General features: G+C 33.2%; 4 protein-coding genes across 4 annotated transcripts; all 4 read left to right on the top strand.

Moving 5' to 3' along the window:
- Positions 1-3,109: 3,109 nt before the first annotated feature.
- On the top strand, positions 3,110-4,665 carry LOC130726920 (uncharacterized). The gene has a single exon (XM_057578241.1). The coding sequence runs from the start codon at positions 3,178-3,180 to the stop codon at positions 4,333-4,335; it is 1,158 nt and encodes a 385-aa protein (XP_057434224.1). The 5' UTR covers positions 3,110-3,177; the 3' UTR covers positions 4,336-4,665.
- Positions 4,666-5,116: 451 nt separating this feature from the next.
- On the top strand, positions 5,117-5,782 carry LOC130725749 (uncharacterized). The gene has a single exon (XM_057576951.1). The coding sequence runs from the start codon at positions 5,117-5,119 to the stop codon at positions 5,780-5,782; it is 666 nt and encodes a 221-aa protein (XP_057432934.1).
- A 1,200-nt stretch (positions 5,783-6,982) lies between these two features.
- Positions 6,983-8,089, top strand: LOC130725747 (uncharacterized). The gene has a single exon (XM_057576950.1). It carries the CDS (start codon positions 6,983-6,985, stop codon positions 8,087-8,089), a length of 1,107 nt encoding a protein of 368 aa, XP_057432933.1.
- Positions 8,090-21,553: 13,464 nt separating this feature from the next.
- On the top strand, positions 21,554-22,633 carry LOC130725746 (uncharacterized). Its single transcript, XM_057576949.1, has one exon. It carries the CDS (start codon positions 21,554-21,556, stop codon positions 22,631-22,633), a length of 1,080 nt encoding a protein of 359 aa, XP_057432932.1.
- The last annotated feature ends 5,177 nt before the right edge of the window (positions 22,634-27,810 follow it).

Genomic DNA, 27,810 nt, shown 5'->3' with positions numbered 1-27,810 from the left:
CGCAACCTTTACGCTCTAAACTATCGACTTGGCTTAGTGCTAGTAGGGTTTGTCGTCATAAACGTCGTTGTGGACGTCCCCATCCAATTTGTTTTTCAAAAATCCAATTTTGAAATTTTGAGCTAAAAATAATGACCAAACTACCCCTATATCAGTTTTCGATCCGAAAATTTTTCCGAGCTTAGAACCGTCTTAGTTACGGCTTATGTTAACCTAGGAACCAAGTTTGATCGAAGAAAAATCGACCCTCCCAATTAAAGGAAGTGGCCGAGAGCTATATCAAGGGGGGGGGGAGAATCCGATTTTTCGAAAACTTGTCTTAACGCGTTAGATTGTCGTACCACGGAGGTAGTAGTGTACCGTGTAACCCTAGGACTCTTTGATTGCTGAGTTTCTGACTCTTGGTGTTGATTTCTGTGATTTTTGCTTAAGGTTCGTTTGAGGAGATTCCCAGAGATCAAGGAGAAGAGCTTGAAGAACATTTTGAGGAAGAAGCTGGAAGACCCACCGGTGAGGGCTACTCTCTGAATTACTAGATAATGCTTTAGGTGTCGACAAGTTCGACTTGATTTATGTGTTATGCACTTAATTGCTAAATGTCTGAATTGTTCTCTGAGGCTTCGGCCGACCTTGTTGAGTAATTGATGCCATGATATTGTGTGCTAAATGATTCACTTGCTATGTGCTACATGGTTAACTTAGGATGTGTTGGAATATGCTGTTATGCTTTTGACTGAGCTGTTTTATTTATGCTATTCCACGTGCACCTGAGATTCTGAGGAGTGAGGATTGCGGGCAAGTCATGCCAAATTTTTATGAGATTTTGAGAAAGTTTAGAAGGACGAACGGAGTTCGGACCTTGTTATGTTTTAATGGATCGAGACCTTCTCAGGGAATTATTTGAGATTATGGGATCTCTGAAAACTCTTAGGAAGTATTATAAGATTAAATGAAATCTATTTTATCACGGAAATTCATAAGACATTAATCAATTTCTAAATCATTTGAACAATAATAACATCCTTAGATAAGAGCATAGAGCCTGAGTATTAGTTTGGAAATATGAGAAGTGTCGTCGAGTCCAAGTTTTGAGGAAATCTATGAGTTTCAAGTACATTCGTACTCCTTCGCTCGTTGAGCAGGTTATTGTTTGGCTATCTAAAGTTTAGCCGGAGATTATAAGTTTTCAAGTACTTCGGTACCTTTTCGCTCGATGAGCAGTTTATTGATTGGCTATCTAAAGTTTAGCCGGGAACCATGAGTTCCAAAGTATCTTCTTCTTCTTTTGATTAATTCATTTTGTCGCAGAATCGACGTTTGCCTTAGGGTAGGCTTTTTAGAGACAATAAGTTAGCTAGAACACGTGACGACGTGTCGGGTGAGGTCGGAGACGTTGTTTGGCTAATCACTTGCATTCATGCACTCATTTTGAGGTTAATACACGGCGTGATACCGGACCTCGGTGGATTCCAAAATGGTCATAAGACCCGGATTTCCATATTTAGGACACTACGGTGGTCCTTAGTAGCAGACGGAATGGCAGACCTACGGGTTCACTGCTGATCTGACTACTTTTGTGTGGTGTAAGAGACACGCGAGCAGGAAGGTACCCACCGTGGCTGGTGTTAGGGCCGTCTCGTTGATGTCCATCCTTCTTCCGGAATGCATTTTGTTACCCAGCATTGCATTTCATGCAACATACATGCTGACTTAGTTGCTGAGTGTGATTGGTAACTGTTTATCCTATTTTTGAGGTATGCTACTTGTTTTTATGGTTCTTTATATTCATTGTGATACATGCAACCCTAGGAAGTTATCCCAAAACTTATAAGCCTGAGAGGCAAGTATTTATTATCCTATAATTATATCTGGTTTTATTAATTATATAATTCTTTGGAGTTGACCCTCGCGTCTGCTGTGTGTGTTTGGGCGGACTACGCCATTTGTCAAATGAGTATGGGGGATTGGTTTACCATGGTCAGCCCCTCGGGGGGGACCAGGTACGAGATGCTTGATCAAGACGACCCAGGTGCATGGGTGGTCGATCCCGAGGGCCACCGTGCGACCTACACCGGTCGGGTCATGGAGGACCGTGTCGACCGATTCGGACGCTTGACGGAGGGGGTGATGAGGAGGCACATAGTGAGCTTCAACCTGCCTCCAGGTGTACACTGTGGACCCGGCTTGGGAGGACCTCCACCGCCACCATCCCCTTCGGATGATGAGGACCCCTCTGAGGAGGTGCCAGTAGGTGGGGCTTCGACGGAGTCTAGTCCGTCTACTGCTGCAGCTGTCGTCGCGGATCTCGTTCCGGGCCCCGAGCCCGAGAGGCCAGTGCAGGAGCGCATTAGGGTGGACAGAGAGGGCAGTGTTGAGTATGTCGACTTAGTCGTCCTGGATGCAGATTCGGATGACGACCGCGCTAGCGTGTAGGATCGAGTGCTAGTGTGGGCTCCTCGGGTAGGGATAGTGTAGGAGTAGTGTCGATGCTCTGACCGTCATGCTTCAGTTTTGGGGACAGGGTAGTTTCCTACCGGTAGCTTTTTGTGTGGTTTCCTATGGAGATCACAGAGAGCTGGTTGGATTTAGGGGGTCTTTTCTTAGGCCGCTGGGCCAACTTGTTCTCAGATTTTGAGGTTTAGTGTTGCGGACACAGTATTTTTACCTTGGACTGTACATATTGCCTTCGGGCGTTACTCTCTTTCTGTCACCCGTCACTGGAGGTTACTCGTGACGTGGTTGTATTTAGCGAGGCATGTATATATAGTTGTATAGTAGTTTCTTTTATCTTTTGTTGGGAAGTTTATTGCTTTCTGTCGTTAGTTATATTGTCGAAAAAAAATAATTCACGTTTTTTCCGCTTAAGTATTTTCTTTTGGTTACTAAAGTGACGCCACCGAAATCGGGGTGTTACACATGATATGATAAGAGTCTATCATGCTCTTATCATATCCTGTTGATATCCTGTTCACATATCATATCCTATCATATCCTCTCCTGACCACCAAACGGGCCCTAAAGTAAGAAAAAATGATGAGGGATTAAAATCAACATTTACTACACTTCTAGGGACTAAAATACACATTTAAATGCGCAGCTAAAACCCTCTTGTGCGGTTCTGCCGTTAGGTTACCTTAAACCCTGTCTTCATCTTCATCTTCATCTTCATCTTCCACCATGTTTGGTCTACTCAATCGCAGAGCATTGCTCTGCTCAAACCTCAAAACCACCATCACCAGAACCCCCTCATTTCTTCAACACTTTTCCTCCTCAGAACAACACTCTTTCACCACCAACTACCTCATCAACAACCTCGCCTTCTCCCCTGAAACCGCTTCCAGTATCTCCACCCGAGTTCGTCTCGACAACTCAGAGAAACCTGACTCAGTCCTCGCCTTGTTCAGAACCCACGGCTTCACAAACCACCAGTTATCTCAGATCATCCGAACCCGCCCACTGTTCCTCTCCTCCGATCCCAACACCGCCATTCTTCCCAAATTCAACTTCCTTCTCTCGAAGGGTGCTTCAACTTCTGATCTAGTGGAAATCATCACCAAGGATCCCTGGCTCATGCACTACAGCTTGGAGAATGCCATCACCCCATGTTATGATTTCCTCAAAAGGTACTTGGTTTCTGATGAATCCACCATAGAGGCTATAAAATCATGCACTGGTTTGATTTATTCTAAGCACCCAGAAAAAAATATTCAAACTCTGCTTGAGAATGGTGTCCCTGAATCACAGGTTCCGATTCTGCTGTGTCGTTCGGGTTATTTATTGAAAAGACATGACCCTTCTGACTTTAAGAAGGCAGTGGAGGAAGTAAAAGAAATGGGGTTTGACCCCAACAAGAAGTTTTTCATAGTTGCATTGAATGCTAAGACTATGAAAGTTTCACTGTGGGAGAGGAAGATTGATTTGTATAAGAAATGGGGTTGGTCTGAAGAAATTGTTGTTTCAGTATTTAAGAGATATCCATGGTGCATGCTGGCATCTGAGAAGAAAATTGAGACTGTCATGGAGTTTTGGGTCAACCAAATGGGTTGGGACTCTCTGGTGCTCGCCAAACACCCGGTGCTTCTTTGGATTAGCTTGGAGAAAATAATTATTCCTAGGGCTTTTCTCTTGCAGTCTCTTCAATCCAGAGGTTTGATTAAGGATGCTAAATCGCCCGCAGCGTTTAAAGTTCCTGAGAAGATGTTCTTGCAGAAATTTGTGAATTGTTTTGAGGAAGAATCTGCTCAGCTCTTGGAGCTGTATAAAGAGAAAAAAAGGAGCTGTATGAAGAGACAAAATATCGTCCAAGATGACACAGTTGCAAATGCGACTGCCTAGTCCTATTTTGAGTTTGGAGTTCTGAATAAATAGTCAATTTAAGTTGGTGATTTGTGTTAGCTTACTGAGTCTATTAATTGATATTACTTCAGCTCAAAGGGAAGTGCTTGTTGCATTTGAAAACTGGAAGCATATTGGTTGTTCGTTGTTGTGATCAACTGATCATAGATTACTTGTTTGTTAGTCATCTAACTTGTTTTTCCAATTGCTAAATTTGGCACTTCATCACATTTGATTTTTTTTAGGATGGAATCGTTTTGAATGCTGTTTTCTTACAGTTTTATTGGTTTTCTGTACTCTCTGTCTGTGGTTGCTTAGTTTCCATAAACATGAAAATTGAGTGAAAAGAGGAAAGGGGGGGGGGGGGGGTAATTTGAAGAAAAATTGCATGTTTTGAAGAGTAGATATTCTACTTGTTTTGTGCCTAGTTAATTCACAAACACACTACTTATAGTGATCTGTTGCACTGCTATTGTTTTAATGAATTGAAAATTTCTGACATTTATACCAACACATCAATGTGATGAGTGGTAATCTGTTTATGATATCAACAACCCCCTCATTGATGTCAGTAGTGGCGGAGCTTGCACAAAAATTTTAGGGATCCAAAATTAAATAACATTTCAATACATAAACTGAACTTTGAGCCACTCACGCACGATGCACACACGCGAGTTATAAAAAGTATGCTATTTCAGAAATTAAATGAAGCTGGTTTCTCAGTTTGCTTGGCCTTAGCAATAACACAGCTTGCTGTCAGGTTTTGAAATCTGGATTTTTTATGGAATGCAATAAAGAAGAGGTCTTAAGAGCCAAAGTAATTGCTGAAAAGAAGATGGAAAGCAAGGATTTCGCAGGTGCTCGAAGAATTGCCCTTAAGGCTCAGCACCTATATCCTGATTTGAAGAATATCACTCAAATGCTTGTTGTTTGTGATGTGCATTGCTCAGCTGAGCAGAAATTGTGTGGTGGCTTGATAGACTGGTATAAAATACTTCAAGTTGAGGCGACAGCCGATGATGCAACAATTAAGAAGCAATACAGGAAACTTGCTCTTCAGCTTCATCCTGACAAGAACAAGTTTGCTGGTGCAGAAGCTGCATTTAAGCTGATTGGGGAAGCTCAAACAGTGCTTTTGGATAGAGGTAAACGATCTTCGTTCCACAGGAATCAAATGAACAGAAATGCAATGCAGTATCATCAGCGGCAAAAAAAGTCTTGGCCACCATCTCAGCAAACCAGTGACCGGCCCAATTTCACAAACTTGAATCCTCCTCCACAGCAACAACCATCTAGGCCACCGTCTCAGCAGGGGGTTAATGGCGGCCGACCGACTTTTGGTACCGTTTGCTGCTTCTGTTTGCATAGAAATCAGTATTCCAGGGAAGTTTCAATAAACCTCTTCACTGTCAACTTTGCAATAAGCCCTTCATGGCATTTGAGGTGAATTTGAAAAGTACAACTCCAGTAACTAATTCAAGTCAGCAAGCTTTTATCAGAAAAAAGCCCCTACTTCAAATTTGCAAAATTTATTTTACATCAAGAGTTTTATTTATTATTTAATTTTGTTTGTTCAGTATGTGTTTTCTTACCAAGGGAAGTGCTTGTTGCATTTGAAAACTGGAACCATATGGGTTGTTCGTTGTTGTGAATTGTTATCATCTGATCATAACAATTAATTTTGCTTGTTAAGCTGTTAGTCATCTAACTTGTTTTTCCAATTGCTAAATTTGGCACTTTATCACAATTGTTTTATTTTGTCTAGAGAGTAGAGGCTGCATGTTATTCTGCAACATTAGGTGAAGTTATATGGTAAAATTTGAGGTCTCCTAAGAGCTCCTAAAACAGGACACTTTAGTTCCGTGTTACATAGTCAAAAATACCCCAAATTTTTATTTGAAGTCTTTTATATACAAAGAGTTTAAAATCACTTTTTAAAGTGAAAATCACGTTTAATATTTGTTGAAAAACTTAAAATAAATTTTCATTTTTCAAAAAAAATTACGTAAAAAATAAAATCGATTATTTTTTAAAAGTACAATCACTTTTTTTAAGCAATAGCAAAAGAGCTAATTTGAGTACGTTTGTTTCAGCTTATTTTTAGAAAAAAAAAATACTTTTTCATTTTTACGTTTGTTTCAACTTTTCAATAAATCATTATTTTACAAAAAGTTGAAAGCAGATTATTTGGAAAAACTACTTTAGAGTGCATTCGTTTCACTTTTTTTAGAAAAAATCATTTTTTTTTTCATTTTTATGTTTGTTTCAGCTTTTCAATAAATCAATTTTTTACAAAAAGCTGAAAGTATAAAGTAGATTATTTGGAAAAACTACTTTAGAGTGCGTTTGTTTCAGCTTTTCAATAAATCATTATTTTACAAAAAGCTGAAAGTATATTATTTGGAGAAGCTACTTTAGACTGCGTTTGTTTCAGCTTATTTTTAGGAAAATCACTTTTTCTCATTTTTATGTTTGTTTCAGCTTATTTTTAGGAAAATCGTTTTTTTCAATTAAAATTCATATTTATGGAGCCAAACATAAATGAACTTATGTTTTTCCCAAAATCTCTAAAATTAATCTTTTATCCAGGAGCTTAAAATTTCTAATTCTCTATTCACAAACCCTTTGTTCATCTTCCTCTTCCACCATGTTTGGTGTTTTCCATCGCAGAGCAATGCTCTGCTCCAACCTCAACATCACCATCATCAGAACTCCCTCATTTCTTCAACACTTTTCCACTTCTGAACAACACTCTTTCACCACCAACTACCTCATCAACAACTTCTCCTTCTCCCCTGAAACCGCTTCCAACCTCTCCACCCGAGTTCGTCTCGACAACTCAGACAGACCCGACTCTGTCCTCGCCTTGTTCAGAACCCATGGCTTCTCAAACCCTCAGTTATCTCAGATCATCCAAAGCTACCCAAAGCTTCTTTCCTCCGACCCCATCAAATCCATTCTTCCAAAGTTCAACTTCCTTCTCTCAAAGGGTGCTTCAACTTCCGACCTTGTGCAGATTGTGACCAAGAATCCCAGTGTCTTGAAGCAGAGCTTAGCAAATACCATCACCCCATGTTATGATTTCCTCAAAAGATTCTTGGTTTCTGATGAGTCCACTATATACTCTATAAAATACTGTCCTTGCTTGATTTATTCTAAGCTTCCATCCATTAATGTTCAAATGCTGCTTGAGAATGGTGTCCCTGAATCAAAAGTTGCTCTTATACTTCGTCGTTGGGGTCATATCGTCAGTGAGCATCATCCTATCATTAAGAAGGCAGTGGAAGAAGTAAAGAGATTAGGATTCAACCCCGCCTCGACATTTTTCATTGTAGCAGTGATTGCTAAGATGATGAACGATTCCCTGTGGCAAAGGAAGACTGATTTGTATAAGAAATGGGGCTGGTCTGAAGAAGTTATTGTTTCAGCATTTGTGAGACATCCATGGTGCATGCAGGCATCTGAGAAGAAAATTGAGTCTGTGATGGAGTTTTGGGTCAACCACATGGGTTGGGACTCTCTGGTGCTTGCCAAGCAACCGATACTTCTTACGTTGAGCTTGGAGAAAAGAGTTATTCCCAGGGCTTTTGTCTTGCAATTTCTTCAAAGTAGAGGTTTGATTAAGGATGCTAAATCGCCTACAGCGTTTAAACTTACTGATGATATGTTCTTGCAGAAATTTGTGAATTGTTTTGAGGATGAAGCTTCTCAGCTGTTGAAGCTGTATGAAGAGAAAAAAAATCAACCAAGATAAGATAGATGCAAATGCGTCTGTCCTATTTTGGGTTTGAAGATCTGAATAAATAGTAAATTTAAATTTGTGACTTCACTGACTTGTATTAGCTTATCTAGTTCTATTAGTTGATTCTATAGGATTGATTCATAGCCTGAATGGAAACTTGTTGCATTTGACAATTGGAACCATATGGGTTGCTGTGATCATCAATACTTGTTTGTTAGCCATCTATCATGCTTTGCTGATAGGCCTATTTGGTGCTTTATCACCTTTGTGTTATTTTGTCAAGAGGCTTCCTGACATACATGTTGTAGCACAATTTCTCTGCATCATTAGGTCAAGTTATATAGTTCGGTTCGGTTTAAGGTCTCAATTCATATTTTATCTGTTGTTTTCAGCTATTAACTTATCATTGCTGTATTGTTTGAGGTTCAAGTCTTTGGTAATCTAATTTGAACTTAACAAATTATGTTGCTTGATCATATAAGATGGCTTTATTTGTTTTTATATATAATTGTGGGGGAAAAAGCACTTGTTTCATTTTAGAATTCAACCGATTGCTGCCTGCAGCACAATCATTCGTATTTTGTTCTCAGCATTTTGATATACAAGTTGCACTCATCTTTTAAATTTGTAGGTTCACGCATCCTATAAATATACAAGACAGCTGAATCTGATTGGGTCATTAGTCATTACTAGTTATACTTAACGTTTTGATACATATATATCTATATACTACACATTGTTTCACCTATCAGCTTAATTTTAACCTTATGATTGATGTTTTAGCTATATGGTTTTCTCTTTGCTCTATTGGTGAAACTTATTTGTTAATCTTGAAGGATATCTTTCTTGGCACTTGGTTATTTGTTGGAAATATCGTTGATACAATTTCTGGTTAGATTTCACAATTAAGAGACTTACATCTTTGAATATCATCATACATGTATATTGTTCTCAAGTGAAATATTATGGTTTTGTAGTTGTTGAACTTGATACCCCAAGCATCCTAATGTCTCAAATACTAGAATTAGGGGGCAAGTGTTACGAAATAAAATTGTAGGCTCGTGTATTTTGGTCTAATATCGGCAACTTCTCACGCATATGAGCATAATAACTCTTGAATCAAGGTGATATCTTATTTTACTGGACAATACCTGTTATATCTTGGCATATCTCTATCATATCATTGATTTCCTCCCGGGTTTGATATACAATAAGTATATAAATATTAAATACACACCATGGGCATACCCCATGTACACACTACTTTCTAACCCTATCCTTATTTTCATTATGTTTTGTTGACTTTAGTGCCGGATTGCATACCAGGTACTCATCACCATTGCCCACCTGATCGATGTGATATGAAAATACAGAGCCATTCCAAGGAGGAGTGGTCCAATGCAATATTCATTCACAACCATACGTTCTTACTTCTCCCAAATAATCCCTTACCATATCGATAACTACATTTTTTGGTGTAAAAAATTTAATATAAATAATTATATTTCTTGTGTTGTTGGGTTTTCCTTGCTTGGTCGTTTTGTTTTGTTGGGTTTTTTGGGGTGCAATTCTCTTTATAACTTGCGCTAAAAAATATTACTCATTTTTCCTCCTTGACTCGTAAACGCGGAGTAAACTCGCAAGTTTGTACGAGTCTACCGAGTTTGACACAAGTTTGCTCGAGTCAAGGAAATTTCGAGTTTACCTGCGAGTTAACTCGTTTTTGTCACCTAGAAACGTAGACTCATACGAGTTTAAGAGTTAACTCGCGAGTTTGACAACACTGGCACCACCCATCCTCCTCATAGTTGGACTTAGATCCCAACTCCCATCCACAGTGAGATAAGGACATGCCAACCTCGCACCTACACTGCTATTGCTCGATGCGTTCGCCATCTACACAAGATGAGTCGCGTCCCCTTTCCAGCTTCCCACGTCCAACAACACGTTCCTCCGGATTTGGGTCATATGCCAAACCTCCTCTTCGAACACCTGCTGGTTACCCCATCTCAAATTCCACCACATTACCGCGACAGCCAGTGTCCCTTCACGTTGCATCAGAGTCCCAACGAGCCACTGTTGAAACGATTGCCCTCCTTCAATGCAAGGTAAGATAGCTTCAAACTGTCTCCACAAGGCTCGGGCCTGGGGGCATGTCCTGAACAGAACATATGGTTCAGGTCTTCGTTTTCATCGCCGAATCTAGTTTCTTTTAATTCATTTAGTTTGTTTTGATTGCTTAATAACAAAATTCAAGAAGTTTTTTAAGTTATTGTATAATGTAAATTAACTTTTTTTAAAATTATTTAATTACTAATTATCAATTTTGGCAGATATTAAAACCAAACCATATATATGAAACTATTATATGGTCAACCATCAAATCAATCCAAGCCACGTCTAGTTGCATGTATTTTATCCCTCATCTAGTTGGCCATTTAAAGTTACTGTTGCTTAAGAGGAACCAAAATCAATGTAACAATACTTATTATTTTTATTACGAGTGAATATAAAAAAGTAACAAACATGAATTAATTTAACAGCCATGTTGTTTAGTACGAAAGTAGAAGTTACGAAACATAAGAATGAACAAGTATCTAAAATTCACTGAAGTTTAATTAAAAGTCAAACCATTATTATTATAATACCATTTTGGGGAAAACAAGCGACTCATGATATTTTTAATTCTTGCATTTCATTTCTTACAATCCAGCATTTTCCTTAATTTAAAAAGTTAAAGCGTTAACTCAAAAAATGAAGATCAATAAATAAATGATAAAAATATTTTTCATAAATAAAATAAAATTATATATAAGAAATAAAATATATTATTATCAAATCTATCTCCAATAACTCAATTTATGTTTTACTATGATAAATTTTACTATGCATATGACACATAAGCAAAACAATCGATTATGTTCAAAGATTATTTCTATATATTATTCATTGCATTTGTTTTTCAAAAGTAAGAGATATATTTATCTGAATAAAGGAATGAGAACAACTCCCTCATATATGATAAAAGCTTCTTCTAGAATGAAAAAAAAAATGATCAAGCCCAACTAAAAAAACACCAAAACCCAACAAGAAATGATATTCATTTTTTGACAAAAAAAAAATGATATTCATTTAGGAAGTTTTTTTTATCAAATTTTAATCCAAATTTTCTGAATTTTTATTATTATCTTATATTCAAAGATACATAATAGTTGGTAAAAAGTTTCAAATTCAGTGTAATTTTTATTTATTACATGGGCTACTAGTTTTGTACGAATTTATATCAGTATAAAAATATTATTAAATGTTAGGATGTGTTTGGTGGTCAAGAAAGAGACAAGATAGGATAATGTAATCTTATTTTGTTGTAATCCGATGTTTGTTGTGCTAACCGGATATGATAATGCAATCTTGTCCCTTATCCTATCTTTTCTATCATGTGCAAATTTTATCATGAGGGGTGGGTTCGAACTTATTTTGACATGATACGATAACTATTTTCTATTCTTCTTCAGTACCTAACCACAGATAATATTATTTGAATATTTATATTTTCAAAAATTTTAATTTATTAATGTAAAAATATTAAATTTAATAATAAGTTTATTTTATTGATTATCAAGTATAGTTGTACTATAAATCTAAAATTACTTAGTTACTCATATAAATTGAATCAAAAAATGAACAAATACAAATGGGTAAGGTATTGGTGTTACTCGCATAAAAATAAACATTTTTTTCTTATAACATGTTAGTATTAATTCTTTAACTTATATTATGATATTAAAATTTTAAAATGATTATTAACTAACAATATAGACATTGACTTATTAATATGAAATATGACTATTTTTCTCTTATTTGAGAGGGTTGTCCTCATGCTTTGATTCCAATTAATAATATTATTTTGTTAAAAAAAACAACTTAAAACTATTTTACTTGCAGGATAATTTACAATTTAAATACTAAATAATTTGAAAATAAATAATATTAATAATTTTTTTTGAAATTTTAATAATCCTAATATTTATAACTTTCTACTTCATTTTTTGAAAATTAATTCAAATTTAGAATCAATTGTTACTTATATATTATGAAATTAAAGGGACTATTCAATGAAAAAATAATTTGTTTTAGTTAATAACAAAACCATATTTAGACTCATTTATAAAAATAAAAAAAAATTCCTTTTGTAACCAATTTTTTTATAAAACAAATACTATCATAATTATTTTTTAAAAGTATTAATTTAGAAAAAAATAAATTATAAATAGTATGTGCTCAACTTAAGTTTTTTTCTTAATAATAAAATGATGTCGTTATTTGGAAAAAAATATGAACTTTCATTGTTTATATCATATCGTATAATTATCTTGTCCACATCAAACACAAGATAAGATAAGATCTTATCATAATCTTATCCTATCATCCCCTTATCCAACTCTCTCTCATATCGTACTCTTATCATATTCAGACCACTAAACAGAGTCTTCTTTTCATTATAAATATAGCCATGTATAACTCAGTTCTGCATTCTTGCAAAACACATTGATTCTCAAAAAAATACTTCATTCTCAGGCGCACAATGGCAGTTAAAGTTTCATATTTGTTTCTTTGCTTCACAGTTTTATTTCTCATCACATCTGAACATGGTATTTCTCTATGTTTCGTGTACCAATAAATAATCATCTAGGCTAAAAAATTAAGTAGTATATGTACATTAATTAGCTTGGTTTCATGCTATGTAAAATCGTGTGCAATGAATATCAAGGTTTTGATAATGTGAATCGCTTTTTGCAGGTTTTAAGGCCCAGGTCAGTGCATACGAAGTGGTCTGCAAAAGTAATAAGGATTGTTTCGATCATTTGATATGCCCCGGTAATTGTCTTGCGAAATGCTTTCAAGGAGTATGTGAATGCCATTGTGGTCATCCGCCAAAAGAACATGTTTGATAACAAAAATATTAAGCAGAATAAAGTTATGATGAGGCTCATTTTATGGTTCAAAACAATAATTCAATGTCTCTAAAACTATTTATTGTAATAAGAGGTTGAAATGTTGAGATAATTAGGTATATCAAATATATCATCCTCAAATACTTCCATGTCTTAAGATTTTGTTTTGCTTTTTTGCTTTAATTTATAGCTTTACTTACTAAAAGGATAAATATACTCTTCATTAACGATAGTAATAAAAACATTATCATTAAGTAAGATTTGTTAAAAGCTTCTTCTAGAATGAAGCAATAAACTAAAAGTCTAGCCCAACTTTAAAAAAGCCCAACAACCAACAAAAAAGTAATATTTATTTAGAAAAAGTTTTTATATAATTTTAATTCAGAAATTTACTTAATGTTTAGTATTATCTTATTTTTAAAGAGTCATAATAGTTGCTAAAAAGTATCAAGTTCACAGTAATTTTCTATTTATTACATAGCCATAGCCAAATTGTTTTGTATGAATCATTTTAATTTTTTTTAGAACATATCATGTATATATTATTGAAATTTAATAAAAAAAAAAGGTGGGGACAACCCCCACAAGGTAATTAGGCTCTAATAGACTATTGAGATAGTACAAACTACAAAGGCCTTCGAGGCTTGGATTATTAAACACACTCTTTGCAAAGAGGATTATATTTTGGGTTAAAACCTATAACTGTCCCTGAACTTTGAGCGAGTTCTGAAAACCGTCCCTCACCGAAAAATTATTTGAAAACGATCATTAGACTATTAAAAATAATTTGAACCCATCCCTCTGGCCACCATAGGTCCGGCCAACGTGCTTACGTGGCTATCCACGTCAATTAATGAGCTTACGTGTAAAAAAAATATTATTTAAAATTTAAAAAAATCATAATTATTTTATTTAACCAATTATCATAAATTAACCCTAAATCCCCAAATTAACCCTAAACCCCCTTTGAACCCATAAATCTTGCAAGGTTATAGTAGAAAGAAGGAAGAAGAAAATGGGTAAATGTCGAAGACGCAATGGTGCCTTGCAAGCTTAACAGCGGTTCTGTTAAGAATACACCAAAGTTTGATTTGAACGATGCTCCCATATGTTTGAAGAATGAGATTTACGTTTGGTAGCATTGATTGTTGATGAAGGAGAAAAAGATGTTGAAGAAGAATATCTAATTTTCAGATAATTTTCCGGCGAGGGACGGTTTTCAAAACTCACTCAAAGTTCAGAGACGGTTATAGATTTTAACCCAACCACATATAATATTATTTGAATATTTATATTTTCATAATTTTTAATTTATTAATGTAAAAATATTAATTTTAATAATACGTTTATTTTATTGATTATCAAGTATAGTTGTACTATAAATCTAAAATTACTTAGTTACACATATAAATTGAATCAAAAAATGAACAAATACAAATGGGTAAGGTATTGGTCTTACTCGCATAAAAATAAACATTTTTTTCTAATCACATGTTAGTATTAATTCTTTAACTTATATTATGATGTTAAAATTTTAAAATGATTATTAACTAACAATATAAACATTGACTTATTAATATGAAATATGACTAATTTTCTCTTATTTGAGAGGATTGTCCTCATGCTTTGATTCCAATTAATAATATTATTTTCTTTAAAAAAAACAACTTAAAACTATTTTACTTTCAGGCTAATTTACAATTTAAATACTAAATAATTTGAAAATAAATAATATTAATAATTTTTTTTGAACTTTTAATAATCCTAATATTTATAACTTTCTATTGCAAATTTAGAATCAATTGTTACTTAGAATCAATTTAAAGGGACTATTCAATGAAAAATAATTTGTTTTAGTTAATAACAAAACCATATTTAGACTCATTTATAAAAATAAAAAAATTCCTTTTGTAACCAATTTTTTTTATAAAAAAAATACTATCATAATTATTTTTTAAGATTATTAATTTAGAAAAAATAAATTATAAATAGTATGTGCTCAACTTAAGTTTTTTTCTTAATAATAAAATGATGTCGTTATTTGGAAAAAATATAAACTTTAATTGTTTATATCATATCGTATAATTATCTTGTCCACATCAAACACAAGATAAGATAAGATCTTATCATAATCTTATCCTATCATCCCCTTATCCAACTCTCTGTCATATGTACTCTTATCATATTCATACCACTAAACATAGTCTTCATGTCATTATAAATATAGTCATGTATAACTCAGTTCTGAATTCTTGCAAAACACATTGATTCACAAAAAACTACTTCATTCTCAGGCGCACAATGAAAGTTAAAGTTTCATATTTGTTTCTTTGCTTCACAATTTTATTTCTCATCACATCTGAACATGGTATTTCTCTATGTTTCTTGTTTTTTGTACAAATAAATAATCAGCTAGGCTAAAAATTTAAGTAGTATGTGTACATTAATTAGCTTGGTTTCATGCTATGTAAAATCGTGTACAATAATATTAAGGTTTTCATAATGTGAATGACTTTTTGTAGGTTTTAAGGCCCAGGTTAGTGCACATGAAGTGGTCTGTCAAAGCACTAAGGATTGTGGGCATGTGATATGCTTCGTTGAATGTTCTGCGAAATGCTTTCAAGGAGTATGCAAATGTCACTGTGATCCTCCGCAAAAAGAACATGTTTGATAACAAAAATATTAAGCAGAATAAAGTTATGATGAGACTCATTTTATGGTTCAAAACAATAATTCAATGTCTCTAAAACTATCTATCTATATCTATGTATATATATTATATATATATGTATGTAAAGCACACTTGTGTTTTTTTAAGCATTAAATGTGTATATGTACAAGAGACTTCATCATTGTATTAAACACAAAGATTGAATTAAAAATAATAATCTACATTAGTTTTTTTGTAAGCATAATAATCCACATTAGTAAGTTGGCATATGAGGGGGTAAAGATTAAGAAATTGACAGAAATGAAAAGTCCCCAATAATGGTTAAATAAATAAATAGATGAATATGTATAATCAACATACAATGAATAGTGTACTCCTAGAATGTATTTGTGTTTTTTGATGTACTTTCATTTTTCTTTTAATGAAAGGTCAATGAAATGAACTCGCAAAAAATTATACTACATGCATATCCATGGAGATGTAACCGTCTAAAAAAAATTTAAGCATTAGTTATTAGAAAGTAATGATATTATAATATGAAATTGTGTGGCATACCACAACTCTAAAAACTTAATAAAATTGCAATGTTTAAAGCCATTAAATAATTAAAAAAATAAAATTATAAGACAATAATGAAGGAAATAGTGACTCTTCTTCTATTTAATATATTTCTTATATTTATAAAAAATTATAATTTATTAAGATCTTACAATCAAAAAATACAATTAAAAACAAATATGTGCATTTGAGTTTATATACAAAGGAGACTTGGTCCCTGTAGGATAGCTCAAGTGGTAAGAACTGGGGACATATGGGTTGGATAGGGGGAGGTCCAGGAATCGATTTCTGGCGAGTGCAATTTATCTTTCCGATGTACCAAAAAAAATGTGAAGGAGACTTGAGTTTTACATTAAATACATTAAAATATAAAACAATAAATATTTATTTGCATTTGACAAATATTAAATATTTTTTTAACATTATTTAAGTTTTGCATTTTACAAATATTAAAAATTAAAATTATTTTAAAATTGAAAAATGTTGCTACAAGGTATTTAATATTAACTATAACATATACGTGCATTATTGAAAAAAAAAATGTTTTTTTAATCTATGATATATTAATAAAATTACTCAAGGAAGTATAATAGAGAAAATAATAATGGTCAAAGTTGAATAAATGTTTGTTGTGAGAGGTATTTAATATTAACTATAACATATATGTGCATTATTGAGCTTTTTTTTTGTAAAAAAGTTATTTAAGTTATCACTTATTATAGTTCAAAAAGTTAAAATTAATTTATTATTCTTGGTTTTGACATGTCACACCAAATGGCTTTTCCAGGTAAAAATAATATAAAAGATGATATTAAAACTTATTTCAAGACATTAAACACTTACTACTTAACATTTTTTTAGTAATTTAAATATTTCAAATTAACTTAATAATTTTTCATATTATTAAATAAATAAAAATTATTCTTCACTTGGTTTTTTATCCCAAATGAGTTTTTTCTAGTAAGGTTTTAATGAGGTACACACTATAGTTTTCAAGAGCCTGGGTGGGGTTTTCTTGGTGGTACCTTTCTGTGTGGGTTTGTTCATGTTCCTTTCTATCAATAATATATATTCTCTTTGCTGTCAAAAAAAATAATAATAAATAAAAAATTTAATTGTTAAAATTATTTTATGCTAATAATTAAACTTGAGTAATATTAATTATTTATACAAAATGAACTATAATAATATTTATTGAAATGTCTTGACATAATTTTTTTATATATTTATAGTGAAAATATTTTAATTTTAATTATTTAACTATAATAATTTTTATATAATGTTGAAAAATATTTTAAGTAAGCCCGTGCATCGCACGGGTATGATATCTATTTTATTGTCTTTATGGCTTAATTGCACATTTGCTCCCTTATCTTTCACCATTGTGCAATTTTTCTCCCTCATGTTTAAAACGAGCGAATTTACTCCCTCATATATGAATTTGTGAAAATTGGCCCCTTCCGTTAAGTTGCCATCCAAAATTAAACGAAATTGCTTATGTGGCACTGCTATTTACACCACCTTAACCTTTCTTCTGCACCATTTTACTATTTATACCACCTAGACACATAAGTAAATAAAAAAGAAAATAAATAAAACAATTTAATTCAACAACCAACTTAAAATTAAAGCACAGTGCTGCTGCTACTCAAGCTCCACGTTTTTTTGCACAACAGTTTCATAACATCAAAACTTCCAGTAAGTAACTTGAAAAGAAGTTATTTTTCAAGCCAAGTGCAAAAATCAGTACTTAATTACCCATTTTATCAACTCCACCGGTTTATGTGACTTCCGGATTTGAAATGACTCTTCCATTTTTCGAATCTGATCTGGTCTATATATACCACAACTGAATTCACATAAAAACTCAAATAAAGAAACATTGAAAGATTGAATTTTTTTAATATGCACCCAGGAACAAAATCACCGTCTTCATAATCAACATCGTCCTTGCCGCCTTCCTCTGCTAGTCCTCGTCGTCCTCCTCCGCCAGTCTCATCAACCTCGTCCGGATGTTAGTGGGTCTGACCCAGATTTTCCTTCTTCATCCATCGCGAATAGCCATTGGATCTGAGCTCAGAGATCGCTTCCAACCTAGATCGATACCCAAAACTCAAAGGAAGGTTGATTTTGGGTTGTGACTGATGATTTTGAGGTGCGGAGGAGGAGAAGAATTCTGGATTTAAGAAAGCTTTGATTTTTTTTTCTTCTGTGTTTGGCCAAGTCTTGTGGCTCTGATGAAGAGGGGAGAGGATGGTGATGGTGGGTTTGATGACTTTGATCAAGATTTTGTGTTTATGTTTTCATTTTTCTGGAATTTGAAGAAGGGGATGAAGATTATGGAGATGAACATAGTTTCAGATTCAGATTTGGATCTATGAATTTGGGACTTGTTGAGTCGTCAGGTACAGAAGATGAAGGGATTTTGTACAAGGAACAAAGGGCTTTTGGATTCAATCTGAGATTATTTATCTAGGTTTGGAAATTTTTCTGGGTTTGAACATAGAAGAAGAAGAAGAAGATTTTTTTTTATATGCAGAAGAAGATGAAGATGATGGTGATTAGGATTTATTAGAGAGTTAATAATAATGATGATTAGGATTTGTTTAAATTTAAATGAAATTTTTTATTTATTGAAATTATTTTTTTACTTACATGGAGTCTTAGTGGCAAAAATGTCAGAGCCACGTCATTTAATGACGTCCACATCAGCAACCTCCGTTAACCTTCAAACGGCTCACTAACAGAGGAGGCTAATTTTCACAAATTCATACATGAGGGAGTAAATTCGCTCGTTTTAAACATGAGGGAGGAAAATTGCACAATGGTTAAAGATGAGGGAGCAAATGTACAATTAAGCCTTTATTGTAATAAGAGGTTGAAATGTTGAGATAATTAAGTATATCAAATATATCTTCCTCAAATACTTTCATGTCTTGAGATTTGAGATTTTGGCCCAGTTTGGAAGAGCTTATTTGAGCTTATCTGACAGCATAAGCTCTTATGCCAGTGTTTGGGAGAGCTTATGCAAACAGCTTATGGTCTGCCATAAGCTATTTTCAGCTTATTTTCATAAGCTACTCAGGATAGCTTATGAAAAACAGCTTATGCTTATACACAGCTTATTTTTAATTTATTTCAATAAATTTTTAAAAATAGCTTATGAATAAACGCTTATGTCATAAGCGCTTATGACCATAAGCGCTTAATTAAGCTGTTTATCCAAACGGGGCCTTTGTTTTGCTTTTTTTGCTTTAATTTATAGCTTTACTTACTAAAAGGATAAATATACGCTTCTTCATTAAGTAAGATTTGTTATAAAAACATTATCATTAAGTAAGATTTGTTAAAAGCATCTTCTAGAATGAAGCAATAAAATAAAATCTAGCCCAACTTAAAAAAAGCTCAACAAACAACAACAAATAATATTTATTTAGGAAATTTTTTTATATAATTTTAATTCAGAAATTTACTTAATGTTTAGTATTATCTTATTTTTAAAGAGTCGTAATAGTTACTAAAAAGTACTATCAAGTTCACAGTAATTTTTTATTTATTACATAGCCATATCCAAATTGTTTTGTATGAATCATTTTAATTTTTTTAGACCAGATCATGTATATATTATGGAAATTTAATAAAAATAGGTGGGGACAACCCCCACAAAGGTAATTAGGCTCTAATAGACTATTGAGATAGTACAAAGGCCTTGGATTATTAAACGCAATCTTTGGAAGAGGATTATATTTTAGGTTAAGACTTAATTGCACATTTACTCTCTCATCTTTCACCGTTGTGTGAAGTCTTTCCCCCATGTTTAAAATGAGCAGATTCCCTCTCCCATGTTTCAATTGCTAATTAGGATTTTTTTTTTAAATTTTAAATTATAAAAAAAAAATTCACGTCGGGCTCTCATTAATTGACGTGGAGAGCCACGTAAGCGCTGGTCGGACCTGGGACTGTCAGAGGGACAGGTCCGAATTGTTTTCAATAGTATGAGGATGATTTTCAGATAATTTTCCGGCGAGGGACGATTTTCAAAACTCGCTAAAAGTTCAAGGACGGTTATAGATTTTAACCCAAAAATTAAAAACACTCCATAGTCCATACTATTATATTAGCTTATAAAAAAACTCCACATCCAGTAGATCAACTGATGGGAGATTATTTTAACTTAAAAGATATGCATCGGGATTAAGTCTTTATGAATGCATCTGCGTGGGAGAGTTCTCCCACCCATCGTACTTGCCTCGAACAATATTGTTTATGTAAAGTAGGGATGACAATGGGTAGGATCGGACACGAGTTTTACAATTACCAAACTCAAACCCAAATCTTAGAACCCAAACTTAAATCCAAACACAAACCCTTATGAGCGATAAAATGAAATCCATGCCCAAACCCATTGAGTTTCGAATTTACCTGAAACTCAAACTCAAACTCATTCCTTTCGTGAAATAGTAACTCGATCCATAATTTACTTTCATTAAAAAAAGTGAAATTCATAGAGAAAAAAAAACAAATACTATTATTCCTCATCCTCATCCATTACTTTCTCAAACATACAAAAGTACAATTATTCATCAAACACTAAGAACAACGTTTATAAATATATACATGTATGAGAATTATTTTGTAATTTTATGTTTTGGGTATCTTTGGGTTCGGGTTTGGGCGGGTATGAGCAGAGATTTAACTAATATCATACCCAAACCCATAAACTGCTACAGTACGGGTAAAACCCAAACCCAAATTCAGTCAACTTGGGTTTTGTCCGTCAAAATGGATCGGGTTCGGGCGGGTACTCATGAATTTGGGTAAAAATTGTCATCCCTAATGTAGAGAATAGAGATGCTTTTCTCGATTTTTTTTTGGGTACATGAACATGATTGATTGACTCAAGGTGAGTTAAAAAACGATATTAACTAATTAAGATTTAATTAAAAAATAAGGTGCCACCTAATATGCACCACTTTTTAGTGGTGCAACCTTGCACCACTATACCAATTGTCAATTTATCCCTGTTAAAAAAAATTATTTTATAAAAAGAAAAAAATATTGGTATTACCGGGTGGATTTTGATGGGATTAATTTTTTGAACAGGGGTAAAATGGACAATTAACATAGTGGTGCAAAGTTACACCACTAAAAAGTGGTGCATATTAGGTAGACCCAAAAATAAAACATATTAATATACTCTTCTTTTTGGTAATTTCTCTCAATACATGTTCCTTATTCACAAACCCTTTGTTCATCTTCTTCCCCATGTTTGGTGTTTTCCATCGCAGAGCAATGCTCTGCTCCAACCTCAACATCACCATCATCAGAACTCCCTCATTTCTTCAACACTTTTCCACTTCTGAACAACACTCTTTCACCACCAACTACCTCATCAACAACTTCTCCTTCTCCCCTGAAACCGCTTCCAACCTCTCCACCCGAGTTCGTCTCGACAACTCAGACAGACCCGACTCTGTCCTCGCCTTGTTCAGAACCCATGGCTTCTCAAACCCTCAGTTATCTCAGATCATCCAAAGCTACCCAAAGCTTCTTTCCTCCGACCCCATCAAATCCATTCTTCCAAAGTTCAACTTCCTTCTCTCAAAGGGTGCTTCAACTTCCGACCTTGTGCAGATTGTGACCAAGAATCCCAGTGTCTTGAAGCAGAGCTTAGCAAATACCATCACCCCATGTTATGATTTCCTCAAAAGATTCTTGGTTTCTGATGAGTCCACTATATACTCTATAAAATACTGTCCTTGCTTGATTTATTCTAAGCTTCCATCCATTAATGTTCAAATGCTGCTTGAGAATGGTGTCCCTGAATCAAAAGTTGCTCTTATACTTCGTCGTTGGGGTCATATCGTCAGTGAGCATCATCCTATCATTAAGAAGGCAGTGGAAGAAGTAAAGAGATTAGGATTCAACCCCGCCTCGACATTTTTCATTGTAGCAGTGATTGCTAAGATGATGAACGATTCCCTGTGGCAAAGGAAGACTGATTTGTATAAGAAATGGGGCTGGTCTGAAGAAGTTATTGTTTCAGCATTTGTGAGACATCCATGGTGCATGCAGGCATCTGAGAAGAAAATTGAGTCTGTGATGGAGTTTTGGGTCAACCACATGGGTTGGGACTCTCTGGTGCTTGCCAAGCAACCGATACTTCTTACGTTGAGCTTGGAGAAAAGAGTTATTCCCAGGGCTTTTGTCTTGCAATTTCTTCAAAGTAGAGGTTTGATTAAGGATGCTAAATCGCCTACAACGTTTAAACTTACTGATGATATGTTCTTGCAGAAATTTGTGAATTGTTTTGAGGATGAAGCTTCTCAGCTGTTGAAGCTGTATGAAGAGAAAAAAAATCAACCAAGATAAGATAGATGCAAATGCGTCTGTCCTATTTTGGGTTTGAAGATCTGAATAAATAGTAAATTTAAATTTGTGACTTCACTGACTTGTATTAGCTTATCTAGTTCTATTAGTTGATTCTATAGGATTGATTCATAGCCTGAATGGAAACTTGTTGCATTTGACAATTGGAACCATATGGGTTGCTGTGATCATCAATACTTGTTTGTTAGCCATCTATCATGCTTTGCTGATAGGCCTATTTGGTGCTTTATCACCTTTGTGTTATTTTGTCAAGAGGCTTCCTGACATACATGTTGTAGCACAATTTCTCTGCATCATTAGGTCAAGTTATATAGTTCGGTTCGGTTTAAGGTCTCAATTCATATTTTATCTGTTGTTTTCAGCTATTAACTTATCATTGCTGTATTGTTTGAGGTTCAAGTCTTTGGTAATCTAATTTGAACTTAACAAATTATGTTGCTTGATCATATAAGATGGCTTTATTTGTTTTTATATATAATTGTGGGGGAAAAAGCACTTGTTTCATTTTAGAATTCAACCGATTGCTGCCTGCAGCACAATCATTCGTATTTTGTTCTCAGCATTTTGATATACAAGTTGCACTCATCTTTTAAATTTGTAGGTTCACGCATCCTATAAATATACAAGACAGCTGAATCTGATTGGGTCATTAGTCATTACTAGTTATACTTAACGTTTTGATACATATATATCTATATACTACACATTGTTTCACCTATCAGCTTAATTTTAACCTTATGATTGATGTTTTAGCTATATGGTTTTCTCTTTGCTCTATTGGTGAAACTTATTTGTTAATCTTGAAGGATATCTTTCTTGGCACTTGGTTATTTGTTGGAAATATCGTTGATACAATTTCTGGTTAGATTTCACAATTAAGAGACTTACATCTTTGAATATCATCATACATGTATATTGTTCTCAAGTGAAATATTATGGTTTTGTAGTTGTTGAACTTGATACCCCAAGCATCCTAATGTCTCAAATACTAGAATTAGGGGGCAAGTGTTACGAAATAAAATTGTAGGCTCGTGTATTTTGGTCTAATATCGGCAACTTCTCACGCATATGAGCATAATAACTCTTGAATCAAGGTGATATCTTATTTTACTGGACAATACCTGTTATATCTTGGCATATCTCTATCATATCATTGATTTCCTCCCGGGTTTGATATACAATAAGTATATAAATATTAAATACACACCATGGGCATACCCCATGTACACACTACTTTCTAACCCTATCCTTATTTTCATTATGTTTTGTTGACTTTAGTGCCGGATTGCATACCAGGTACTCATCACCATTGCCCACCTGATCGATGTGATATGAAAATACAGAGCCATTCCAAGGAGGAGTGGTCCAATGCAATATTCATTCACAACCATACGTTCTTACTTCTCCCAAATAATCCCTTACCATATCGATAACTACATTTTTCGGTGTAAAAAATTTAATATAAATAATTATATTTCTTGTGTTGTTGGGTTTTCCTTGCTTGGTCGTTTTGTTTTGTTGGGTTTTTTGGGGTGCAATTCTCTTTATAACTTGCGCTAAAAAATATTACTCATTTTTCCTCCTTGACTCGTAAACGCGGAGTAAACTCGCAAGTTTGTACGAGTCTACCGAGTTTGACACAAGTTTGCTCGAGTCAAGGAAATTTCGAGTTTACCTGCGAGTTAACTCGTTTTTGTCACCTAGAAACGTAGACTCATACGAGTTTAAGAGTTAACTCGCGAGTTTGACAACACTGGCACCACCCATCCTCCTCATAGTTGGACTTAGATCCCAACTCCCATCCACAGTGAGATAAGGACATGCCAACCTCGCACCTACACTGCTATTGCTCGATGCGTTCGCCATCTACACAAGATGAGTCGCGTCCCCTTTCCAGCTTCCCACGTCCAACAACACGTTCCTCCGGATTTGGGTCATATGCCAAACCTCCTCTTCGAACACCTGCTGGTTACCCCATCTCAAATTCCACCACATTACCGCGACAGCCAGTGTCCCTTCACGTTGCATCAGAGTCCCAACGAGCCACTGTTGAAACGATTGCCCTCCTTCAATGCAAGGTAAGATAGCTTCAAACTGTCTCCACAAGGCTCGGGCCTGGGGGCATGTCCTGAACAGAACATATGGTTCAGGTCTTCGTTTTCATCGCCGAATCTAGTTTCTTTTAATTCATTTAGTTTGTTTTGATTGCTTAATAACAAAATTCAAGAAGTTTTTTAAGTTATTGTATAATGTAAATTAACTTTTTTTAAAATTATTTAATTACTAATTATCAATTTTGGCAGATATTAAAACCAAACCATATATATGAAACTATTATATGGTCAACCATCAAATCAATCCAAGCCACGTCTAGTTGCATGTATTTTATCCCTCATCTAGTTGGCCATTTAAAGTTACTGTTGCTTAAGAGGAACCAAAATCAATGTAACAATACTTATTATTTTTATTACGAGTGAATATAAAAAAGTAACAAACATGAATTAATTTAACAGCCATGTTGTTTAGTACGAAAGTAGAAGTTACGAAACATAAGAATGAACAAGTATCTAAAATTCACTGAAGTTTAATTAAAAGTCAAACCATTATTATTATAATACCATTTTGGGGAAAACAAGCGACTCATGATATTTTTAATTCTTGCATTTCATTTCTTACAATCCAGCATTTTCCTTAATTTAAAAAGTTAAAGCGTTAACTCAAAAAATGAAGATCAATAAATAAATGATAAAAATATTTTTCATAAATAAAATAAAATTATATATAAGAAATAAAATATATTATTATCAAATCTATCTCCAATAACTCAATTTATGTTTTACTATGATAAATTTTACTATGCATATGACACATAAGCAAAACAATCGATTATGTTCAAAGATTATTTCTATATATTATTCATTGCATTTGTTTTTCAAAAGTAAGAGATATATTTATCTGAATAAAGGAATGAGAACAACTCCCTCATATATGATAAAAGCTTCTTCTAGAATGAAAAAAAAAATGATCAAGCCCAACTAAAAAAACACCAAAACCCAACAAGAAATGATATTCATTTTTTGACAAAAAAAAAATGATATTCATTTAGGAAGTTTTTTTTATCAAATTTTAATCCAAATTTTCTGAATTTTTATTATTATCTTATATTCAAAGATACATAATAGTTGGTAAAAAGTTTCAAATTCAGTGTAATTTTTATTTATTACATGGGCTACTAGTTTTGTACGAATTTATATCAGTATAAAAATATTATTAAATGTTAGGATGTGTTTGGTGGTCAAGAAAGAGACAAGATAGGATAATGTAATCTTATTTTGTTGTAATCCGATGTTTGTTGTGCTAACCGGATATGATAATGCAATCTTGTCCCTTATCCTATCTTTTCTATCATGTGCAAATTTTATCATGAGGGGTGGGTTCGAACTTATTTTGACATGATACGATAACTATTTTCTATTCTTCTTCAGTACCTAACCACAGATAATATTATTTGAATATTTATATTTTCAAAAATTTTAATTTATTAATGTAAAAATATTAAATTTAATAATAAGTTTATTTTATTGATTATCAAGTATAGTTGTACTATAAATCTAAAATTACTTAGTTACTCATATAAATTGAATCAAAAAATGAACAAATACAAATGGGTAAGGTATTGGTGTTACTCGCATAAAAATAAACATTTTTTTCTTATCACATGTTAGTATTAATTCTTTAACTTATATTATGATGTTAAAATTTTAAAATGATTATTAACTAACAATATAGACATTGACTTATTAATATGAAATATGACTATTTTTCTCTTATTTGAGAGGGTTGTCCTCATGCTTTGATTCCAATTAATAATATTATTTTGTTAAAAAAAACAACTTAAAACTATTTTACTTGCAGGATAATTTACAATTTAAATACTAAATAATTTGAAAATAAATAATATTAATAATTTTTTTTGAAATTTTAATAATCCTAATATTTATAACTTTCTACTTCATTTTTTGAAAATTAATTCAAATTTAGAATCAATTGTTACTTATATATTATGAAATTAAAGGGACTATTCAATGAAAAAATAATTTGTTTTAGTTAATAACAAAACCATATTTAGACTCATTTATAAAAATAAAAAAAAATTCCTTTTGTAACCAATTTTTTTATAAAACAAATACTATCATAATTATTTTTTAAAAGTATTAATTTAGAAAAAAATAAATTATAAATAGTATGTGCTCAACTTAAGTTTTTTTCTTAATAATAAAATGATGTCGTTATTTGGAAAAAAATATGAACTTTCATTGTTTATATCATATCGTATAATTATCTTGTCCACATCAAACACAAGATAAGATAAGATCTTATCATAATCTTATCCTATCAACCCCTTATCCAACTCTCTCTCATATCGTACTCTTATCATATTCAGACCACTAAACAGAGTCTTCTTTTCATTATAAATATAGCCATGTATAACTCAGTTCTGCATTCTTGCAAAACACATTGATTCTCAAAAAAATACTTCATTCTCAGGCGCACAATGGCAGTTAAAGTTTCATATTTGTTTCTTTGCTTCACAGTTTTATTTCTCATCACATCTGAACATGGTATTTCTCTATGTTTCGTGTACCAATAAATAATCATCTAGGCTAAAAAATTAAGTAGTATATGTACATTAATTAGCTTGGTTTCATGCTATGTAAAATCGTGTGCAATGAATATCAAGGTTTTGATAATGTGAATCGCTTTTTGCAGGTTTTAAGGCCCAGGTCAGTGCATACGAAGTGGTCTGCAAAAGTAATAAGGATTGTTTCGATCATTTGATATGCCCCGGTAATTGTCTTGCGAAATGCTTTCAAGGAGTATGTGAATGCCATTGTGGTCATCCGCCAAAAGAACATGTTTGATAACAAAAATATTAAGCAGAATAAAGTTATGATGAGGCTCATTTTATGGTTCAAAACAATAATTCAATGTCTCTAAAACTATTTATTGTAATAAGAGGTTGAAATGTTGAGATAATTAGGTATATCAAATATATCATCCTCAAATACTTCCATGTCTTAAGATTTTGTTTTGCTTTTTTGCTTTAATTTATAGCTTTACTTACTAAAAGGATAAATATACTCTTCATTAACGATAGT

The sequence above is a fragment of the Lotus japonicus genome, chromosome 6, assembly GCF_012489685.1.
Source record: "Lotus japonicus ecotype B-129 chromosome 6, LjGifu_v1.2".
NCBI classification, from domain to species: Eukaryota; Viridiplantae; Streptophyta; class Magnoliopsida; order Fabales; family Fabaceae; genus Lotus; species Lotus japonicus.
Note: the sequence above shows the minus strand (reverse complement) of the source record. Positions and strands in the feature narration are given on the sequence as shown.